We start from the raw sequence: 24,550 nt of genomic DNA on the forward strand, positions 1-24,550 counted from the left end.
GTAGAGCTTTTTTTTCGCATTTGGCTCCCAAACTCTGGAATAGCCTTCCTGATAATGTTCGGGGTTCAGGACACACTTTCTCTGTTTAAATCTAGATTAAAAACACATCTCTTTGGCCAAGCATTCAAATAATGCATCTCATAATCATGTACTGCAGTTATATCTGATCAAATGCGCATTATTATTCTTTAGCTTGGGTTAATCTAATTAATTTTACTTGGCTGGAACAGCAGCTATGCTAATTATGTCTCTATTTGTTTCTCTGTTTTGCCAAAGGATTTACATCCCGTGGTAACTAGGATTTACACAAGCTCCAGTCTGGATCCAGAACACCTGAGAAGAGATGATGCCAGCCCCTCAGATGACCTAAGATGATACTAACCCAGAGACAACATACAGAACTACCACATTTTGCTATAAGTTTGATTGCATAATTGCTGTTAATAGTGTTAATCGTCTGTTTGTTTACGTCTTTGATTGATTTTTCTTAACATTTCTGCCGTATGCACATAAGCTGACAGTCATCACTGATAAGCTACTACTAAATATTGTAGAAACTTATTTTTCTGTAAAGTTGCTTTGCAATGACTTGTATCGTAAAAAGCGCTATACAAATAAACTTGAATTGAATTATTACAATTGATCAAAGACTGCAAAGACAAAATAATTATATTTGTCTTAAAATAACTTTACCATGGTGTTACAGACCTTCACATTGTGCATAAAACACCAGCTAACAAAGAATTCACAAAGAATTATAACACTTAATTGTTTTCTTAAAAAACAAACAAAAACAAACTCAAATAAAACTGCACATATAAACTTAAGATATACATGTGGCATTGTAAACAGTCATCAGATTTTCCAATTTGTTTGGGAATAACTGTAGAGAAGTGAACTCAGGTGAAGTCAGACTGTGTTGAGTTTGGTCACAATGAGGACTCGTACAGACTGGTCAAATGAAGAGCAAACACAGAGCCCCTGTTTGTCCGGGCTCCAGTCAAGACTGGAAATAGGTTGTGTGGACAGAGTGACGTTCTGCAGGAGGTTCACCGAGCCAGCGACGCCCATGTCTACATCATCCGCACCCTTTTTAGTCCTTTGGGCTGGATACTCACTGTGACAATAGAAACATCAATCAAAAATGGCACAGTGAGAATAATAATGAAGTTTTCTTCAGATGTTAAAAATATTATCTCAAAGAAATGACTTACTATTTCCATAAATGCAGATTTCCGGCTCCACCGGCTGTCATGAAGATGTCGCGGTTTTGAGGCAAATGCCTCACTTGCCATATTGTGGACTTGTGAGCCTGAAATACAGAAAGCAAATGGTGAACACTTTCAAAAGAGTATTAAGAGTAAGGGGCTGTTCACACAGAAGACGTTGTTCCATTCCAATGTGCTACTTTTCCATTGTTTTTCTATGTAAATGCGCACTAGATGGACGTGTATGACCATTGCACTCGCAACTTTTACAGCATCTCGCACATGAGCGCTGTGTTAAGTCGCCTTGTCAAGTTAAAAGAATCAACTTTTACAAGCAGTGCCTCTCATCAATATAAGCTCCAAAACAATGGACCAATCTGAAGACCCCGGAGGCGGGGCGAGTGTTGCAAGCTTTGGTTTACAGTAGCAAGTTGGCATGGCAACTGTTTTATTTGATGGCAACATGGCAGAGAAGGCACTCATATCGTCTGTGTCTGGATACCCTGAATTATGTAACATTTCTTCAAGCAATTATCACAACCGGTTTCTTAAAAAACGAGCCTGGAGAGAAATATTTCCGTTATTACCTCTCACGAGCGCTGCGTCTCACGTCTTAGTCACAAAGACACTTTCTGTGTGAACGGCCCCTAACCTTTTTGACAGTAAATGTGCAAAACAAAGATTTAGAATGCAAAAGCACTATACAGGTATCATAAAAGTGTCCCTCGTGACTCATACGCTACAATCCAAGTCTTCTGAAGCCTTTGTATGATGAACAGACAGAAATTTAAGTCATTATTCAGTGACAGTTCCTCCCTCTACAATAAGTGTCTTCTGTAGGCTTTCTTTGATGTTGAGGAAGAAGTTTGATTGATTTTTCAGTTATTTGTCATCATATATTGGTTTGAAAATCTTATATAATACTTTTAATGCTGCTTTTCCATCATTTTTGAAGCTTGAAATCTTCAGTGCCCAATTATTGTAACTGCATGAAAGCAAATGAAATGATCATTCTGCACATAAATAAATAAAAAACAAACATTTAAATACTATTCCCTTCCACTCTGTTTAAGCTGAGCAGAGTCTGGCCCACCTTTTCAGACACTGAAGCGAAGCCTTTGGTGGGGTGCTGGGTCCTCATGTCAAACACATGGAACTTGCCCTCTAAAGATGTGGCCACTAGTTTGTTCATGTTGATGTCTTTTCTGTCAAATTCAACAGAGCACACCTGCCAAAGACAAAAAAAATAAAAAAAAAATTGCACAGAGGTTTTTATCTGTAACACTACATCTACTCAAAACTAGATAGCTCCCACTATAATGAAGCAGCTCTGTACACCGGACGCCCCCGCTGCGTCGAGCTGCGCCTTCACTCGACGGAAACCCTGTTTCTATTCCTGATGTGCTGCTTAGCCACTTTACAATCCCTGGCCATCTGATATTTAAATCTTATCTGATGGTTACATCAAAGCCAGTTTGTTACATTTATAGTCTCCTAATTTAAATCATCTTTTAATTTTAACCATATTTATACACAGGCAACGCTGTGCAAATGCATTTCAGATGAGAGTGAATGACTAAAGGACATTGATCAGATGTTAATTTGATGTTGCTGTAGCTGAAGTGTACTTAAGCGCACACAGCTGATCGCTCTGTGGTTAGTGAACACTCACGGTCTACACAGGCAGCTCCACAGCACTGATTAGGTGTCGGGAGGGGTTTAATAATGTACACTGAAAAAGTTTTTAAAGAAGCAACATGCAGAAATCCAAGCTAGGGATGTAACAATTCACCTTTTTAAAGAAGCATCAGCCGGTGATGATTCGGATGGGTTTAGTTTTATGATTAAAAGTGGTTGAGATGTTGGTGGAGGTTTATATGACCGTGTCTCTGAGGGGAACTCACTGTCTTCAGAAAATTTTTAAATGGTAACGCTGCTTTGTGTAACCAAGGAACACTGTATTGCTGCTGCTCCATCAAGCCGTTGAGAAACAGAGTTGCGACATGCTTTGATCTCGCCGCTATGCGCTCACGTGTGTTTCACTGAGCTCTCAATAGTTCCAATCTGTTTGAATGGGTTTAATCAGGACAGACAGCAATTTCACTGTATATGCATTTTTCTAGTAAATTATTAACACACAAAGTGCATACACTGACTATAACAGCATTTGATAAAGACAGCATTAATATGTTTCTCATACTCCTTGGCAGTCCAATGTGACCAAACACATTAAGTGTTTTTAAATCAATTAATAATTGTACTATAGTTTAGTTTAGTTCTATTTAGTTAATATTTTTTGAGATTTTGAGATTTTCTGAATAATTATGACCCCATGTATGACCATTTAAAATTTTACATTTTCTGTTATGTTTATTACTTAAAATTAGTGTAGTATTTAGGGTTAAAATAGAGAAAATGTTGTTTTTAATTCTAGTGCAAAGAGGCAAATTAGAGGCATTTGGTGGCCATAATATTCATATGTAATGCCATGATTTAACCACTAGATGCCCATATGGATGTTTAATAAATATAGCCTACATGTAGTTTTGGATTTAGATTTATTTTTTATTGTTACATTTAAAAAAGGTTAATTACACCCCAGTGTTATTTTAGGATATTCACAATAGCATACAACATAAGTGAATATCTAAAAAGGCAGGCAAATACGGAATTTAATGCAATAAAAAGTTTAAAAACCAGCTGCATTCATCAAAACTCTTTATTGTATTCCTTGAATGGGCAGTCTTCACTGAAACACATTCAACCTCCGACAGTTAGAGAAAGACTGCAGAAAGACTAAAAACCTTAAAAATATGACAACTAGAATCTGGTTATGGTCGCTATTAAGGTGTTTCTCATGTTATCTAACTGAAATTATAGTATAACTGTATAACTATTATCTAGCGCTAAACGTTAACTATAACACGCTTCATAAAATACTACTGAATAGATTTCTGAGAGGTCAACTAATGCATTAAAATGTCAAAAAATGCTGTAATTTCTTGAGAAACACTAAAGTGAATGTGCTTCAGTGCTGGGACTATTGGCTGCTCTGTGGCACGCTTTACTTCCGCCTTCTTCAGTTCCTATGGAAGCGTGTTCCATAAACTAAAGTTAGAGTATTCTGTTTTCACTTCAGATTTAAATCAGAAACTGCTCATGCTGCATGTACACAGAGTCTTTGTTTGGACTGTGATTAAAATACAGGGGTTGCCTTTAGGGTTAAATGGAAAGAGCACAGACAAAGTTTGTTTATATGAAGATATTTATGTTACTTGTATTATTTATTTATTTGATTTGGGATTTTTTTTGTTTTGTTATTTTTCATATTTAAATTTCACAAAGAATTGTGCAGCATTTTGTCTGAGAAATAATGAAACCTTTTCATTTATTATTTGTCTTAAAACGTCAAAACGTCTAGAATCATCAATAGCAACATCCCTAATCAAAGCACATTCACGTTTAATGTGTCTTACGCACTTACCCCGTTTTTGATGTTTGTCTCCCATCGTAAAGACATATTTCTGAGATCAAATAACTTGATGTCACCGTTGTCGTATCCAGCACACACACAGCGGTCCTGGTCATTGAAAGCGTGACCTGGAGATAAAGCACAGCACGCTGCAATTAGCTTTTCTGTGCTTGTATTTCTAACTTGAATCCACAGACAGACAGATTTTGTTTGAAATGTCATTCTTCGATTTCCCTTGAAGTAAATAAGGGCCTTAAACTTCTGAACACATTCCAGTGTGAGTTAATGACATGTAAACTTCTGACTTTCCAGGGTCTGGGACTGATTTTTTCTGGTATTGTTTTTTTTGAGGTATTTTTTTATAGAGGTATGTATCGACAAATTTTTTTGAATTGTTTTTTTTTTAGATGTTTTTTATTTGCCTGGAAATGACCATTTTACAATACAGCAGGGCTTTTCATACTTGAAGTAGTTAACCCTGGGTCACTCTAAACCTCGAGTGAACTTAATCCAGGGTTATCTTGCTTCGTGTTTCACACCGCTCACAATTTCCCCGGGGTTAACAATACTTCCTGCGTACTCATAAACTGACCTAAACGCCGGGTTAACATTCTTATTTGCATATTTGCTGTGTTTTTCAGAATATAAAGGTAAGAAGCCGGGGTTTAAGCGCAGTGTGAAATGCTCCACTGATATTTTCAGGTTTTGCATGAGCATGAAAACTCAGAATGAGGGTAAAACCGAAGTTTTAATGGGAACTCTACAATAGGAGTCACGAAAACACCCACCAAAAGCAACGGTCCAGCAGTCTCTCTTGGTTTCTCCCTCCATGGGCTCCATGTTCACCACAGGTGTGTCCTTCTGCCTGGAGTCCCACACCTTCACTGTGCCTGTTAATAAACCACACACACACGATTCTCAGATGACATTATCAGACGAGAACAAACCAAGCTTGAGCTGAACTGGATGAAGTGATTACTGTCTCCTGTAGAGCTGCTTATAGCTAAAATGAATTTCATAGTTATTGAACTGAACTGAATCAACACGGAACTGACTGGAGCTGAATAACGACATTATTGTCTTTCCTCAGCTGTTAGGAAACAATATGTACAGTATAAAGCATTTCAGGGTCAATTCCTAGCTAAATAAAGTACATTCTCCATGTGTGCATGATCAAAAGTGGCCATGTTTTCAATGCGATGTGTAAAGTGAGTCTAGTCACCATCTCGGCTCCCAGTGACGATCTCAGGGGCCCCGTCACCGATGCCCAGTCCCCCCACTCCGTCAATGCTGTTGATGATCTCCTTGTGTGCTTTCACCGAGTACACCGGGCTCTCCGGCACCTCCAGATTCCTGCAAAGCAAGGCTTCAGTCTCAGACTGCAGCCCGAAATACAGACGAAAACAGCCAAACGTTATCCTACCAAACATTGAGACTGCCGTCGAAGTCCCCTGTGGCCAGATGCCTCTGCTGGAGAGATGTGGCTCCAAACGTCCCGCACTTGATCGGCTTGGCTTTTTCTATCTGGAAGAAAGGACAAAAAATTATTACATGGAAGTTTATTAAGATGTAGTTTTTAATGGATTTTTTTTAATTAGTTTTTAACTGTCGGCACATTTAAACTGCTGAAAATGGTATAAAAAATGAATAAAATAAGGATAACTGTATTTGCTGTCAAGTTGGAACTGATGAGTTAAACTTTAAGCGCGTGCTCGTTTATCATGACGAAGGGGGGGGGGGGCTTCGCTGTTGCCATGACAACCAGGGCGTCGGGAGTTTTCTAGAAAGAGACTAATCTGTCTTTGCTGATAAACGTGTCTCAGTCTTCGCTGTCCGGCGGAATGGATCTGACCTCCCTGACCAGCTGCAGCTCCCCGTGCTGGATCTCGTAGATCTGCAGGACTCCGCTTCCTCGGGCGAAGTTTCCCATGCACACAAACTTGGCGCTGCAGGGAATCCACCTGCTGTCAAACACCGTGTAGTTCAGACTCTTCTGGATGTGCGCGATGATCTGCGGCTTCTCGAGCGCTGATGACATGTTGCTTTAACCTTTCACCTTCAATTAAAGAGCAAGAACCGGTCAGTTCGAGCGATTTCAACAGTGGTGCGCTTGTGTTTCCGTTTGCGATATAAGGACCCTCCCACAACACATAGCTGCCCTACTCTTAGCCTGACCAAAATCAACAGCAAATCTTTATCACGCGGATAGATTATGATATAAGTTCATTTAATATATATATAAATATAAAAAAATATTAAATAAGTTAGAATCATTTTGGCAGCTTACATGGAAACGCATGATTAATTTAATAGGTAGTGGCACTGGTTGGGCAGCAGTAAGGTCCTTTCTGTCTGTAACATGGCAGAAGCCACATGTTCGTGGTAAACATCTCTGCTGAACAGTAGCGTCTCAAATCTATTCTCACGATGGAGTCGGTATCAGACACTGCGGCGGAGGTGAGCGCGACCGTGGACTGTGAGGGGGACACGGACACGTTTGAGAAGGTCAAGTCAAAGCGGAGTCACAAACGGAAGCGGGACGCGGCTGAGGTGGACATGCGGCCCGAGGAGACCGTGGTAGCGGCCAAGAGACCGCAGTTCCCGGCGTTATCAGGAGACCAGCTCACGGTATGAGCTTATGACCCGCAACTCGACCAATACACGAGGAACTCTCTTCACAAGCGTCTAGAGCTTGTTTTGAGTCATTTTTAAGTCATTTTGAATCGGTTCTCGAGTCAAAAACCCAGCCTTTAACCTTCACGATGCGTTCAGAACCGCTGCAGGGTTTGAGAGGAGCGTTGTTTAATAAAACAGACATAACACTTTTAACTAAAGACACCTTCTATCTGATCAGCGACTTCTCAGTAATGAGGGAACGTGAAAAAAGTTCAGTTTAGTATGTTATTGCCACATTTTTACTGCATTTATCCCTTTTGGATTCATTAAGAAATTGTGATTTTTTTTTTTAATATATAAAATTACACTTGAACCACATCTAAAAACTGATGCTGTATGTATGTGTGTGTGTGTATATATATGTATATGTATATATGTATATGTATATATATATATATACACACATATGTATATATATATATATACACACACATATGTATATATATATATATACACACACATATGTATATATATACATATGTATATGTATGTTTATGTGTGTGTGTGTAGATGATAAATCTAATTGTTGTCTAAAAATTAATAAGAACATATAATTAACAGTATAGTTAACCACATCATGATCACTCAGAAATGTTTTGAAACGTACATATTTATTTCTAAAAAAAAAACATATCTATGTATCTTTCAAAATAATTGTAATAGAAATAGTTTCATTCCCTTACTAAAAACTGTGCTGTTTTTAGAAATGTGTATGCATCTCTTATGATGAGGGTTAAATCTAAGCCCACGCTGTCTGTCTGTCTGTGTCTGTTCTTGGTTCCCTGTCTGATGTTTACTGGGCTTCAGGTGAAAGTGTTGTTTGTTTCAGGGAGGCACAGCTGAGATGCGGCGGGTGCCTGTTCCTGCTCACCGTTACAGTCCTCTGAAAGAAAACTGGATGAGAAGTTTTTAACCCATTGTTGGAAATTTTGAGGTGCAAGTGCGATTCAACCTCAAAACCAGAAACGTGGAGATTAAGGTAAGTGTTGGCAGTCATTATAGGTTGATTTATTAGTGTCAGATCATTTCTAGCGAATGAAGTGGTGTTCTGTTGCAGACGTGCAGGGAAACGAGTGACATCGGCGCTCTGACCAGGGCTGCTGACTTCGTGAAGGCGTTTGTTTTAGGCTTTCAGGTGGAGGTGAGTGAGACTGAGGCTGTTCAGTATGACCGGGTGAGAGATTGAGTGCTCAGAATCATACTGATTTTTGATATATGCATAGGGACAGAGATCCTGTCACAACGCTTGCGAGTATGAAGGCATTAAGACAGAGATGTTGTAAAAGCTCTGATTTAATTCATAGTTGCAGAATCATCGTTAAGAGTTTGATTCTGTGATCAGTTCTTACTGTCACTTTAATGAATCAGGTGCAAACGCTCATTCAGTTGATTCTTATCACTCAAAAAATGTTTGACAATGTTAGATTTAGAGGATGGTTACTCTTATAATTCACTGATTCCTTTGGTTGGTAAAAATACACTCTTTAAGTCATTGCAGTGCAAATACATTACCATTCAAAATCTCTTCTGCTCAACAGAGCTGCATTTATTTGATCACAAATACAGTAAAAATGGTGAAATATTACAATTTAAAATAGCTGTTTTCTATCAGAATTAGAGCTGTCAATCGATTAAAAAAAAAAAAAAAAAAATTCTGAATTGAATCACAATACATTTATTATTATTTTTGGTATATCACCCAGCCCTTTCTTTCAGTGTTTTATTATTATTAAATGGTCCTCTTATCGACAGTTTGAGCAGTGATGTCATTACGTGTCGCTCCACAGGATGCTCTTGCTCTGATCAGATTAGATGAACTCTTTCTGGAAACGTTTGAAGTCACAGACGGTGAGTCTTTAACCTGAGCCACTTCACAAGAGTGAGTCTTGTCCGGGCGCTGATTTCTCCGGCTGTGTTTGCAGTTAAACCTCTGAAAGGAGATCACTTATCCAGAGCCATCGGCAGGATAGCAGGGAAAGGAGGAAAAACCAAGTTCACCATCGAGAATGTGACGAAAACCAGGATTGTGCTCGCAGACACGTGAGTGCACTCCAAACACAACCGCTTGTGTGGAAAGTTCTCTTCAATCTTTTTGATGAATTTCATGATTTTCCACTAGAAATGTAAAAGGTCTTGGGCTGGGGATATGGTGAATATTCACAATGTATTTGTATATTTTACTTTATTTTTAAGGGATTTAATATATTGCAATATTTTAATGTACTTTTTATTTAGCCAGAAGATTTTGATTAACGTGAGAATTTTGAGATTGTGTCATTATATTTATTTTATTTAGGTGGGAATTTTTGATTAACGTGAGAATTTTGAGAGCTTTTTCTTTTGTTTTTATTTTTTTTCTATACAGGAAGGTTCATATTTTGGGATCTTTCCAGAACATCAAAATGGCACGAACAGCAATATGCAACCTCATTCTCGGTTAGTGGAAATTTAATGCCTAATGTTTGCATCTGAATGAAAAAAAGAATCACAATAAGAGGAAATATTTCTGCTTTATGTACCTTTCACAGGAAGTCCTCCATCAAAGGTGTATGGCAACATTCGTGCGGTGGCGAGCCGCGCAGCCGAGAGGTTTTAACACACGAAGAACACCGCTCATGGACTGATGCAGAAATAATGATTTCCATTATTAGTGCTATACTGGCCTGTATATGTGTATGAATGATATGAGCGCCGGTGGACGGCCGGTTTCTCATGCAGTGGAGCCTCAGATAATAAACAGAAATCAGACACGTGTGGATCCAATAAGTCAAGTTTTACATGTTTATTGTTTCATACAGTATCAAGAAGTCCATATATCCCATAATAGTTGATTTGATGCAGCATGCAGAATAGACATCCCATAACTGACGAGCTTCATACATGTGACACCATTTCATTCACCAAAAGCTGCAGAAAACCCATATTCTTAAAGCATGAATAACTGGTTAGATCTGTATTTACAAAACAAAGGGGCAAAGGATGCGAGCTGAATCTGACTGAATGCTGGAGCGAATCTGAAAAGAATATACGTCTGTCTGAGTCTAATTTGGCAACTTATGTAATGCATTTCATGGTTCTTTTGATATCGGTTATAAATTTCACATCTTAAGTGTGAATCGATGAAACGAAGCATGCAGAAAGGAACTAGTTAAAACGAGCACAGCAGAAGCCTCATGTGTGTCAATATTACTGGCGTATAATGTTGAAATGCTGAGATCAGATGAATTTGGTTACGCTGCTCCTGTCATGCGTGTAAACATTCAGAGTTTTTGATTTGAAGCTCCAGTCTTGCTGAAACGATTATACTTGATTACATCCATCTTTACAAGCGTTTAGACGCGTTAAAGCTCATGTGTATTGACCGTCTGTGGATGTCATGCATTTATCAAAGCACACGGATCTCATGCTGCCGTTAGAAAAGATGGATGTGAAAATAATCCATGTATTAGAGATGATCAGACACACTAGATGAACTATCAAAGCAAGTGTCTTTCCATTGAAGGAAAGATGGCACAAGCAAAAGTACTCTGAAACGAATACAGGTTTGTTAGGGGTTCAGCTGTTAAAACTTCAGTTGTTTAATGTCCATTTAAAAGTCACTGAGCAAGATTAGTTTATAAAAGAGTGAAGTTCTGAGATCCTGCAGCATCTTCTCACAGATGAGACATTCAGACACTGATTGTAAGTGTGACTTTAGCGTCCAAATAGATTTTGTGTTCGCCGTGTTCATCTGCGAGTGTCATTAAGTGTGTAGGTGAAGTAAACCAAATCATTATTATTTTTTTTTTATCTTGGTAACTTTCTACTGTACTGTCTCAACGCTTCCGACCTGAAGATGCACTCTCCAACAATATAAACATTATATCACGATTGATACAAAAACAGTTATTGAACATGATTTGAAATGCTAGAAATAGTGTAATATCACAGAAGAAAGCGAACACTGCCAACAACATTGTTCTGCTTGGCACGTCATACCCTACGTCTACTTATTATATCATACTTAATATTTAAAAAAAAAAAGACAGCACAAAATAAATATTAAAAAAAGAAGCATTAAAAAGAAAAACGAAATAAATATGGACAAGCCAATGCTCTTTCCTCTTGAAGTGAGATGCTCTTTCAGTGTCCATAAGCCCATAAAGTGCTACACCAGGTTATCAAGCAGACTGGAGTTCAGTAACACTTACACAAAAGTGGCTTAAATACTTCCATTGAAACACATAGAGAGCATCTGCTGGATATCTTGAGCAGGTCGTCAGAGATGGAGAGGAAAGCGGATCTGCTGGAGATGGACGTCTCGCTCACACAGTGGACTCGCTCACACATCCACCACCATCTTCTTGTGTATATCCAGACCTCCGACGACCTGAGGACGGAAACAAGAAAACCATGACTACATTTACTGGTGAAAATCTCTACATAGAAGTAAACAGCTTTTATTAGGCTAGTCTTATGACTGGAGTCGCCGTCTCGTGAGAACTGGCTTCATTTTAAACATCAAAATATTTTCATAAGGGGGAAAAAACTGCTTCTATAGTGCATCTATAATTTAATGTCATTCAATAAAGTTATTAAATATGCTGTTCACATATATACACACACGAGACTTACAGCACAGAATTCCTCGAAGGATATTCTCCCATCGCCGTCCTTGTCTGCGTTGATGATGGTCTTGTCCCCACTATCTGCGGCAGCTGCGTGTCCTTCAGATTGTTGCCCACCATCATCTTCAGCACCTGGAACAGCTCTCCGTTGGAAATGTAGCCATCCTTGTCCATGTCATAGATCCGAAAAAAAGCGACTGGATCCAGAAAAAACAGCTAAGTATGAGACCGAGTCAAATGCTGTGAGATCAGAGGTGAAGTGTGTTGTACTCACAGCGCAGTTTCTGCTCTTTATCACCCTTCACACTGAACTGAGAGACGCCCTCTATGAACTCTACACACACAAAACAACCCGTCATTAACCCAATAACTCAAGCACACATTTTCATTTGAAAGTTTAAGTTATGTTGTTGTGTGTTTTTGTCATTTTTAGTACTTTTTATGTCCATATAAGCTTTTATGAATTTTTATTTTAGTTCTAGTTAAAAAATGTAAGCTTTTTTGTTTTTTTATTTTAGTTCTAGTTAAAAAGTTCAGGTATTTTGGTTGTTGGGGTTTGTTGTTTGGGTGACTGTGGTAGTTGATATATTTTGGTTATTAGGTTGTTATTTTTAGGTGACTGTGGTCATTGTTGTGTGTCCAGCCAGCCACTGGCAACAGTGTGTAATCACTGTACTAGGTTTGAGGTTGAGGTTGGTATATATGCATAACGACATCAATTTAACTATCACTAAGCCCCTCCCCTCAAACGCAGATGAGCCAATGGCAGTCGAGTATCAGCTGCACGGGGAGCATAACGCGGACATCTTTAGGTTTCAGTGCCATAGAGAAAGATTGGAAGATCCGAAACCTGCATCGTTTTTATGGGGTTTATGCTTCAAAAATGGAAAAATGATGTGCCTGTGGTACTTGTAACAGTGATTCCAGGTATCCTGAGAGGATAGGCAATGGAATTTATTTTATTACATTTCCTAAACCCAAACAAAATGTCCCAAAGCATTCACCCCCAATCCTAATGAAGACAAAAACATTTGTTTTCTGTTTGTCAGACTCTCATTAGGTTACAATTTTCATCTGCCCAAGCAGAATGTTAGTGTCATCCGTGCTTTAGCAAGGTATCTCTGGCTAAAACCAGCTAACGTTAAAGTTAGTGAGTCAATGCTATTACAACCTAAATAGCGAACTGTTCTCACATCATGTACAGTGAAAGTCAAAAACACATAAACGAAGGTCTGCTTTTCAGTGCCTCTCCATATTAAACTGGTAAATGTACATTAATTTAATCGTAGTCTGCGATACATGAACAGTGTTGATCCAGGATGTTATCTGTGATCGTGACGAACGTAACATGATGCTTCTCCCACTTGCATTGTGATCTGTAAACCCTTGCTTCCAAATTAATACCCACAATATTTATTTTAAAATCTTTTATATATCCCTCCATGCCAGGCATATTTAAGTCTTGAATGGTGATCCGTCTGTGTCCAAAATTTAAGCTGTCAGTTAGCAACGCTGTTTGTTTGTCTGAGTTCGCAACAGTAACTAAGGGGGGCGGGGCTTACCGATAGATTAATTGTGCCCGACAGTCATTTTGAGGATACCAAAGGTCAATGGTTTCTTCAAAACCCTGGGGGTCATGGCTGAACTGAGCGTTCATGTCTTCTGTAACAATTTTGAGTTCATGCCTTGGTACTTTGTCTATCATAGTCAGTAGCACATTGTAGAGCTCATCCTTTTCAGCGTGATCTTCCTCGGTGCATACACCTGAATGACAGATGTTTGTATACGGGCCGATGCAAAGCGTGCTGTGATGATCCGATCACTAAGTGTCTTCCACCCAAGCGGCAACCTTCCAACACGGAAGTGACTCAAACTACAATTAGTCAACTGGCCGCTAGAGACTGGCTCCAAAAGAGAGTCAGTCCCATAGACCCCCCCATGTTAACATGCCCAACTTTACAGCAGAAAAAAATATGTTTTACAGCCTGGTACAAAAAAATGATTTTGGTCTATATAGCTAATTTTGCCCTTCATGACAACTGTGAGGGGGGTGATTTTTTTTTTTAGAACTTATCCGTTTAAATTATATTAAGCCTTAAAGTTCTGCGTTAAGGGCGTGGCCACTTGAGTGACAGGTGGACCGCCGCTGCTTTTGTCAGTGTAGATATGTTTTAGATTATAGCTCCACCCATGTCAGCCGCCTCTACCTCTTTGCCCATTTTTCGATTAACCAGGAGTGACGCTCAGCCAAGATGGTGGCGGCCGGCTCCGCCCACTTTAGGCTTCAAAAATGCTCTTCAGAAACCTATGGGTGACGTCACGGTCACTACGCCCATGTTTTTTTACAGTCCATGGTTCCACTCAACCAGGGTGTGTATCGCTTGTTTTCCGAGGACCACGGACGTGTGTGCTGTCATTGCAGTAGTACAGGATCTTTTTACCATCACTTCACCATTCCCTGTCCATCGCACTTCACTGATGCCCAGCAGGTCCACGATGTTGCTCAAATTCCTTATGTAGCTGATGCAGCCGGCCGCTTTGTGATGAAGCTTACATATGTTTCAAGTTCTCATTCGGGTGATCTTCTTTACAGTAAACATCATATCCATCATGGGTTTTGACCTGATACCTTCATATTTAGGATCTACTGTAGGTACTACTGAGGATCCAAGGTCCTGCGTCCAGTTTCATTCAATGTATTTTGTCTCGTCGTTTCCATTGCAAATTTTTGTTTTTTACGGGGACTGGTTACTAGCCCGACGACCACCAAACCCTCCTGCTTTCGCACAGAAAGGGACAGGTAATGAAACTTTTTTTTAATTGTTTTAGTTAACTATAATCATCACCTTTCTGAAAAAATATAGAGATCTTTTAATCAAAACAGAATTGGTGTGAGAGAATGTGAATGTTCTTGAAAAACGACACAAAGGGCTTCTTTTCACGATGTGATGCAACAGGTCTGAGCTACTTTAAGCTCATTTGTTGAAGTACTTCACAGCTGCAAGCGTGTGTGTGTGTGTGTTTGTATTCAGTGCTCTCAGAGAAAACATTCAATAAAGACAAATTCTTAGATTCATTATGAAATGCATTCAAATCATCACGTGGCATTTCACTAAACCAATCTACATGTGAAGGCCCCCATTTCACCTAACAATCAAAATGATATATTACAAGCCTATTTTTAAGAAACATTAAAATTTAGTTTGTGCATCACAGCATTACATTTCATGATGAAAATATAAAATAATAAAAATAAATAATAATAGCCACCCCAAATTCCCAATTCTTCTTATTTTAATGCAAAAGCTCTCATTCCCTTTAAAAATGTGATACAAATAATTATTATATTTAATGTAATGGTATTTTTTTGTTGCACTGCCTTTATGCTGGTTTAGTTTACATTTAAATTTAAGTTATATAGATTTTTGTACTAATAAGAATCACATTTGCATGTAAAATAGATGAAAAATGTGCTTACTTGTCAAGAAAATATGTCACAATGCAAAATAATAAATAAAATCATAGTCCCTAAAATATGCCTAAATATAAAATATACAAATAAATAATATAAAATATGTATAAATATACATTTTTACGGTGACAGAATAATGATGATTCTGGGGTTGAAATGTGACCACCTGCGCATGTTTTCGTGAGATGGCATTTAAAGTAAGATTTCCACTTTCAGATAAACAATGCGTTTGGTTTCTTGTGGCAGCTAAATGTTTTTCTCGCAGGCCTCACCTTTAAAATCCACCTCTCCGTTGCCGTCCGTGTCAAAAATCTCGATGACCCTCTGCACCAGTGGATTCTGCTGTAACTCGGGCAAGGGACATGAACTCCTCCACGCTGAGGGATCCTGAGTTATCTAGGTCGAGTTTTCTTAAACCTCTGTTTCCCAGCCTTTTAATCTCATCAGCATCGACTGGCGTGGACCGAGCGAGAAAACGGCAGACACACACAATAAACACAGACATGGACAACATTAGCAAACACTTTATCCAGCACACGTAACAAACGCTCGCCCGTCTGTCGGAGCACAAAACCACCCAATCCAGCCACTATCTGTGCTTCAGCCAAACAACACAACAAAACCGTCGAACGCAGACAAATGAATGAATCGTGGCACACTCACATCTCGTGACGGGATCCTTAGCTGCCGCCGGCATCGCACGGGTCACCACACACAGAGGTTTGCCCATCGCACTGTACCGAAGAGCCATGCGGATCCCACCTCACTGCTAAATACCACTGCTGAGCTTTGAATATCAAACTATAAGCTCATTCAGATTCAGTCACATGACCCTTCAGTGGGCCTCTCCAGCTCTGAGCTCTTTACACCACAGCAAACTCTAAAACATTACTGACACCAACGTATTTGTATTTTTTTTACACTGCCGGTCAAACGATATTTATTGCTTTTAAAATACATCAAGTCTGCATCTATTTAATCAAAAATAAGTAAAAAGCTAATATTGTGAAATATTATTACAATTTTAAAATAGTTGTATTGTAAAATGTAATTTTATTTCTGTTATGCGCAGCTGAATGTTTAGCATCATTACTCCAGTCTTCAGTCACATGATCTTCAGAGAAATCATTCTAATATGATGATTTGCTGCTCAAGAAACATTTCTGATTATTATCCATATTTTTGTGTTAAACTGTGATATACTACCATTCAAAAAATGTTCTTTCATTTTCAGCAAGAACACGTTAAATTGATCATAAGCAACAGTAAAGTTTTATCATTTACAAAAAATAAAAGCAGGAGATTCAGCTTTGATCACAACAATAAATTACACTTTGAACATATATTCACATAGAAAACAACTGTTTTAAATTGTAATAATATTTCACAATATTTCACTGTGTTTTTGATCAAATAAATACCTTGTTGAGCAGCAGAGACTTCTTACAAAAAACATTCAAAAAAACATACCGACTCATGCTTCTGAATGGTTGTGTAGATGCAAGGTACATCCAAGATTTTATGTCCAGTTCTAAGTCTTGTGCACATAATTTTGTTTAAATTAGTTATTCTAGTTTAAAGGGGTCATGTGATGTTGCTAAAATGAACATTATTTTGTGTATTTGGTGTAATGAAATGTGTTTATTGATGCGGTTTTAAGGTTAAAAAAAACATATTATTTTCCACATACTGTACATTATTGTTTCTCCTCTACGCCACACCTTTCTGAAACGCGTCGATTTTTACAAAGTTTATCATTCTGAAAAGTGAGGTGTGCTGTGATTGGCCGAATACCTCAAGCGTGTGACGGAAATGTTACGCCCCTTACCATACTGTGATTGTCTAAATAAAACAATTTGCAACTATTACTGTTATTACACTTCTATACCACAAAACTTATTATGCTTGTTATAAAAGTGTGTGACGTCACGTGCACTACCACCAGTGCCAGTAGACAACCGCGGTGGACACTGACGGCAACCGTCACAGCCCTAGCTACTCTACACTGCTCAAAACTCCGCGTTTGAATCATCAGTGGCAAATCCTTTACATATGAAAACGTACTTACAGGCTGTGAGTCAGAAGCGCCAGACTGTGCTCGCAAAAAGTTGTTATTGCCCCACTTTATAGAAACAGGCACCGGCATTGTAGGCTAATCTTACAGGAAACAGTCCTCATCCTCTGTAAAATGCGCTGCACACATCTGAATATTTGGGTTGAACAGTTCCGGAACAGTGTTGTTAATAAAAGTTTAAACCACTGATTTCTAGTTGTGTCCTCTTTTGGAAGGCCAAACAAAGTAGTTTCGCTTTCACAATGAAAACAGCAACTCCACAACATGGCAGCGGCGGCAACAGAGAGAATAAAAGTTATGCTTTCTTTCTTTGCGTAAACATTTGGGTGGCATTATGCAAATCTTCCCCACATAGGAAGTAGAGATGTGGGGCGTGTTAGAACGAGCCGTTTTAGGAGGGCGTGGTTGACTCTTCACTTTTATAAAGAATATCTCTTTGGATTTGAGACTTTAGTCTTTGCAACTTTACAGATCTTCTTTATGCTCCAAAAGCTTGTAACACTCTAAATAGAAAGGAAAAATTGAAATTGCATCATATGACCCCTTTAACAGACTTGTGTTACCAGTCAGCCTACAGGTGTGTGGATCATAAAGAGCATGATATCTGTTCTCCCTGTGCTGGCTATCACACAGTGGTAATAACACGAATATGTGCACAGCCATCCACACTGCGCTCACGATCAGTGACCGATGATGAATCACCAAGCATTAGGCTCATTGTAATTAACCCTGTAATTAATTGTAATTAATGCAATTAGAAACACTGAGATGATCGAGAGGACTCTGTTGAAAGCATGACAGTCGCAGGTCCATTAGTACAATGACCTTCACCGAGGGTCTGATGTGAGAGATGGGGGAAAATCACACATTAAAAAGATTACAAACCAACACAAGAAACTGGAATACTAGACTATGAAGCCTGTTTCTGTCACTCGACAGCTTGGGATGCGTATGGCCTCTGCCACACGCTAGTATGACACACATTACTACCCACATTTTTAAGCAGGTCATTTGCATGAGCAAACCTCAAAAATGAACTCTAAACTATCGCACGAGTATAAAGAGTTGAAGAGATTACTAGATGACGGTGCATTTTTGTGAGCACCAGTGAACTACAGCAGACTTTCTCCTAGTCCTGTAGGTTTCATGTGCGAATCAATCGAAACTTGCCCATGGTAGAATAATAAAAAGAGCTTAAAATCAAAAATGTGATCGAAAGCGTAGCACCAAACACCAGGACATACAGAAACTATGCAGGTGTGAGGTTTCAAACCAAATGCAAAACAAGAAAAAGAAGAAAACAAGATCCAGCCACAAAAATAAAGGCAGAAGCTCATGTAGATTTAGTCTACAAAATACGTTTTGCATTTGGCAATTTTTTTGTGACCTAGTCTGATCTGATCTGGATCTCTTTGGGACTCAATGATCCAGTTGCCATGATTTCTCAAGTTCAGACAATTCACAATTATCAGCGAGTCGAATAACACACAGAATTTCAGTCTGATGTTTGAGCCTTCGAGTCTTTGATGACACTTTTCATGGCACTTTTGCATCCTCATTCATTTTTATTGTATTAAAAAGAGTGACTAGTATATTACTAATACAAAGAATGAGGCCTCGGTTCCTCTCCCAGAGAGATCTGGGGTGCTTGAATGGCGTGTGTCATTTGCATGAGACATCTTTAATATGGCACAACAATTGGTTAGATTTGACAAATATTAACTAGCTCTTCTCGGCCTGCCTACCGCAGAACCTCCTGATCTCTCGCTTGTTTTGCATTCGTTAAACATTTGCACACATCAGAGGGAAGCAAAACCAATTCAGAAGTTTCAGAGCTAAAAATAAGCCTCAGCATCTCTGGAGGCAAGCTTTTCTTCATCATATTTAGCTTGATTCATATCTGTTTCGCAACTAGGGATTCAGGTAAGAGTGACCACGCTTCAATCACCATCTAGGTTTGATTAGCATTTTAGAAAATTAAAGTATTGTATGCAAATTGGGTAGAAATGTAATGATACTTACAATGTGAGCACATTTCCAGGGGATAACGTTGCCTCATTTCCCTACAAGATGAGAACATACATAAGCAGATTTTCATGAACTGTTTCTAAATGTACTACACACGACCTCTCTCATACAGGCATACATATTAAATAATAATAATAAATAAGGCATCATGCCTTTAGGGATCAAAAACTCTATTTGTGAGACATTCAAAGTCAGTAAACCATTAGGAAGATTTCAGATGACCACAACACCTGTGAAGAGACGTCACCAACTCTGAATCAACACACAAAACCACCACATTAACCTTATATTGTAATAATCACGATTGCATCGTGTAAGCATCAATCTTATCTTATAACATACCTCTCATTTGTAATGTAGAAATACTGGACTTCTGTAAAGCTGCTTTTGAAACGATATGTATTGCGAAAAGCACCTCATCAAGTAAAAGTAATTTAAATTTAGTATCCGAGGCATTTTAAAATCGCGTCTATGATGATGTCGAATATACAGTAATCTTTATATAGTCAAACTAAAAAACAAAATAAATTAACATTTATAATCTAAAAATAAAATTCTTTTTTGGTGATGCAAAAGATAAAACATAAAAATAATTTTTCTTTTTTTTTTTAAGCACATTACGGCACTAAGTAAAAAAACTAATTAGCCTCCGTTTGATGGTCAACTGTCAACCTGTTACTTTTTAAATTATTTTGAAACTTTTTTTTTTCATTCTCCTTCAAACTATAGAAAAAAACAACTAAATACTGATGTTTCTATGTTCTTTGAAAAAACCCGACTTGTGGGCATAACCTGTGATCGCAGTGACACTAACCAAACACTGCTCTGTTTCTAGAAGATGAAATACTAAATGGCTCCACTCTCTGTATCTCCCATCTGCTTTGGATTTATTATTTATAATAAGTCCCATTCAGTTCAAAGGGCTCAAAGGTCCATATTCTGATCTCCTGTCACAGTAGTGAGCCACCAAGAGCAGCTTTTAGCTTAGTTTAAAAAAAAACATTTCGAGTCTGGGCTTCTTTGTGTGTTTGGACTGAACATTTAAGCACAATGTCGGGTGAATTGTGATGTGTGTGGAGTGTAGGCTATCGCAGCAGAGAGCGGGGGCTTTGTGAACGGATCATGTGATCAGTGCCGCCAGCGCTAACAGGAGACCCCGAGTGACACCCGCTGCTGGGGACGGGGCGGCTAGGACTCGGAAAGAGCTACAACACGGGGTCGGCCTGCAATCGGAACGATTCTAGAATAGTTATTTTAATTTTATCTATTATTATTTCAAATATTTTCTGTCTTGTATCGGGGAGAGATTTTCCTCTGGAGATGTTTTTGCAAAAACGTTCAGGCGTAAATTCAAATGTCATAATCTTTCTACAATTAATACGTCACACTACAAATACAACTGATTCCTGCAGGACTCTTTGTGGTTTTGTCTTGGCAATCCTCAGAGACGAAACATCACAGATCTATGAAAATAACTGTGAAAGCAGATGAAGTATATGCAAATGCAAGTGGCCGCAGTAAAATGGCATCTGAAGTTTTTTTGAAGAGTGGGACTGGGTTATTAATACCCAGATCCCCTGAGTCTGAAAATAAACAAATGACACCAATGAATTATTCACGGTTAGACCTTACTATCTACGAGTAGGAATAAGAAAAAGGGAAGCACCGCAGCTCAGAAAAGCGAGCATAGACAGGAAAAGATGGCGTTTTTAAATGAAATCCTGCAATCATTAGTGGGCTCTTATGAGAGGTAAATGAACTCTTTCGTGGGGCTGAACATTGTCCCTGGAAAGACCTAAGAGGCAAACACTCAGAGCAGTTTATAAATACTGCATTCGCCATTCAGGAGTCAATTAGACCGCACAAAACATGCACTGCGCAGGAACGCACACGCCCCTTGCTCCCTGCAGAGCCCTGGCACAGCAAACATAAATACACAAACCAAACTCGCTGAAACGTCGTCTTCAATGACACAGTGTGAAAATGAACAGAGAGAATGTCAAATGTGTCATGGCGGGGAGAAGCTGCTTAAAGCTGGTCATATTCATAACTGTCTGTCTTTGATGTCCTTTTTGGGCTCATTGCCAATTACATTTAAGCAAAACGGTTTTGAGGCCAAAGAAGTGGTTTTGTAATGGAGATGTTAGACTAGACATAGAGGAAACATCTCCACCACAACACTTGTCACACACACACACACACTTTAATATACTGCATTTTTCCACAGCTCATCATCCATTCCTGAAAATCCACAGAACGAAGATATCCTTGACTAACATGGACATGGTTGCTGTGTGATTCTCTTCTGTGTTGATAAGGTTGAAAGCACGGACTTTATTTATTCTAATAAAGGAATTAAGAGGCTGGGTGATCAAATTTTTCATATCAGTAGATATCGATAATTATCACAATGAATTTCACAATATTTATTTTTAAAATTGAAAGGCAGATTTTTGCTCCTAAGTTGAAAGTAGTGGAAACCAACCATTAACTGTGGTTTTAAACTCATAACATGACAAACACAATGTTTTTTAATTATTTATAATTTCTATGTCATATTTCGCTTACGAAAAAAATATCTCTAATAAAAGATTTTTTTTTTTTTTTTTGTTCTAATGCTTTGATACTGTTTCAATTCATACCAAACAGGGTTGTGTTGCCTAACATTGACAGGTGTAATCTTCAGCACAGTTTGCAGTGCAGGCCGCAATATTAATACATCATCATACTGTTTTTGAGCTCTTAGAAATGAAAATTTGATAGATAGTTAGGCGGGCAGTATATAAATCTATCGTTCAGACGCAAAAGCAGGACATCTGATTAACAGCATGATGTTTCGATAGTGAAAAATGTATTCTGACTGGTTGAGGTTTATTAAAATTAGACCATTGGTCAATCCAGAGTACATACAGAGCTATCAACCAGAGTTAAAACCACACATAATAGCACCTCAGTACCATGGTAAAATTACAGGGTATAGGGAAACACTTATTCACTATTTACTAACGACTTGTTCCCGGCATAAATTCCTAATTGTCGGCGCTTATTAATAGTCAACCATATGATAAAGCGCTAACAAACAAAAAGTATTGTAAGTTTAGAGGTAGCTGGCGGCAGATTAGGGATTGAATAGAATTGAAGAAAGTTGATGCATCCCCGAATTAAGGCATATATTACGTGCTTGATTAGTAATAATGACTTACTAAGTCTAGTAATTCGCAGTAATGAAAGTCATGCTAATCAAGCAATGGTTTGACTGATCTGGATATCCACTAGTAACAACCGCCTAGTCCGATGGTGGTAATAACTGAAATATCAGCCCTAAAACTAAAGATTATTATTTTCATACTAAAAAAGGTAAAATATTGCACAAGTCATGAGTAACTAACAGGGGAGGAACTGATATGATCGGTCTTCATTGCTCCTTCAACACATGCCACAAAACATGGACTAATGCTCACAAACAGGCTGGTACACTCAGTGCAGGCCTCCGCTTGACTAGTGTGTTGGTGTGTGGTGTGTGTGTTGTAATACCTGAGAAAAAGCCAGCCGCTAGAGCATCTCCTATTAATCTCCACGCAGGAACCAACTCTAGCTTTACATGTCAGAACAGACTCTTCCTGTCTAGTGTGGCAGCGGATTTCTCGAACGAACAGAACAAACTGCCAGTGTACCAGACCTCTTACGTGACGTCGCAGGGTTGAAGAACTCTAGAACACCTTGAACCCCTCGGCATACCTTAATTAATCAACTTATTAAATGGGTCCCCTGAACCTTGTAATCTAAGGGCTCTATTATTTTCCATGATGGCAGAAAATCATCCAGATCTGCCCTAGCACATAATGCAAGTTATCTAGTGGGTGCATACGGATCGTAGATTATCCCTGGATCCGTGCGGATCAGGCTGCACTGTTCGTGCACGCATGTGAATTCGCAGATTAACTGTTATAGTTTAAAAAAAACCATCATGATAGTTTAATCATTTGGCACATGTTTTCTTTGGCGCATTGTTTTGTGTGTCCTTGCGAGTTTAAGCACATCCCGCAAGTTTTTAACTTGTGCACTGTTTTACGCGCGTGTGCTTTGCTGCGTCAGAACAAACAAAAAAACTGCTGCCGCACACACCCGAATCACACAACCCGAGGCGCCACAAGACGCTCAGAGAGAGACAACCCGCGTGAACAGAGAATTGATTCCTCTTTCACATACACCAAAGCTGTGTTAAAATACCCCGTGTTTGGCCATATTACATTCTGCACCTGAATGCTAACGTATCACTGACTTTATTTGTAACCGTGTTTTGTTGTATTAATCTATGCTTGTTAATTTGTTGTAATTGTTCTTGTTTACTTTACTTTACGAACGTTTATTTAAGCTAGTAGTTTTTGCTGGGTATAGAAGTACGTTAAAGTAAGCTTTTACTACTAATTTTTGTTTTTTTTCTTTTTTGCTGATTCAAAATTTAAAACACAAGTGAAAAAAACCCCAAAAAAAAAACCAAAAAAAAAAAAACTGGGGGATTTCAAAAATGTCTAGCCGAGGGGGGTCCGTGACTCAAAATTCGAATATGATCCCAACCGCGGAAGTTTTGTGATTCTGTTGCACCACTACAAGTAACTGTATATGGCAGAATGTCACAGATTAATCATAGTGGTTGATATGAATAGTGTCATGAATATAAAGAAGCAAAAAAACAACAACTGATATTTATTCATTGAATACATTTCAAAACACAATGAAATTGTTTTTGCTGGTTTTTTTTGCCTTTATATTCACCACAACTATTTATGATATAGCACATTTCAAAATTAAAATGGCATAAATCCAGAAAAATTAAAAACAGCACAATTTCTGAGAAAAAAAGTAGAAGTACGACTACTATATTAGTAAAACCAAACACCAACAAAACATAGAAAGACATTTGTATTAGAGTTATTGTGTATTAATTAAAAATTTTTGATTAGTCACAATTTAAGTACACCATTAAAGTGGAGGCCAGAACGAGTACTATAG

General features: G+C 38.5%; 2 protein-coding genes and 1 pseudogene across 2 annotated transcripts; 1 reads left to right on the forward strand and 2 right to left on the reverse strand.

Moving 5' to 3' along the window:
* Window positions 1-598: 598 nt before the first annotated feature.
* On the reverse strand, window positions 599-6,854 carry dnaaf10 (dynein axonemal assembly factor 10). The gene is made up of 8 exons (XM_042768409.1): window positions 6,533-6,854; window positions 6,104-6,204; window positions 5,903-6,033; window positions 5,469-5,570; window positions 4,693-4,808; window positions 2,302-2,436; window positions 1,215-1,312; window positions 599-1,117 (listed from the first exon to the last, which is right to left on the reverse strand). The coding sequence occupies exons 1-8, from the start codon at window positions 6,716-6,718 to the stop codon at window positions 910-912; spliced, it is 1,077 nt and encodes a 358-aa protein (XP_042624343.1). The 5' UTR covers window positions 6,719-6,854; the 3' UTR covers window positions 599-909.
* Window positions 6,855-7,003: 149 nt separating this feature from the next.
* LOC109100525 (RNA-binding protein PNO1-like) lies at window positions 7,004-10,122 on the forward strand. Its single transcript, XM_042768410.1, is given in 7 exon segments — window positions 7,004-7,308; window positions 8,186-8,335; window positions 8,414-8,497; window positions 9,144-9,204; window positions 9,279-9,396; window positions 9,722-9,792; window positions 9,885-10,122. Coding segments are annotated over 7 exon segments (753 nt in total). The 5' UTR covers window positions 7,004-7,107; the 3' UTR covers window positions 9,953-10,122.
* A 1,552-nt stretch (window positions 10,123-11,674) lies between these two features.
* Window positions 11,675-16,393, reverse strand: LOC122147174 (annotated as a pseudogene).
* Between the last annotated feature and the right edge of the window lie 8,157 nt (window positions 16,394-24,550).

Source organism: Cyprinus carpio, chromosome A13, assembly GCF_018340385.1.
Source record: "Cyprinus carpio isolate SPL01 chromosome A13, ASM1834038v1, whole genome shotgun sequence".
NCBI classification, from domain to species: Eukaryota; Metazoa; Chordata; class Actinopteri; order Cypriniformes; family Cyprinidae; genus Cyprinus; species Cyprinus carpio.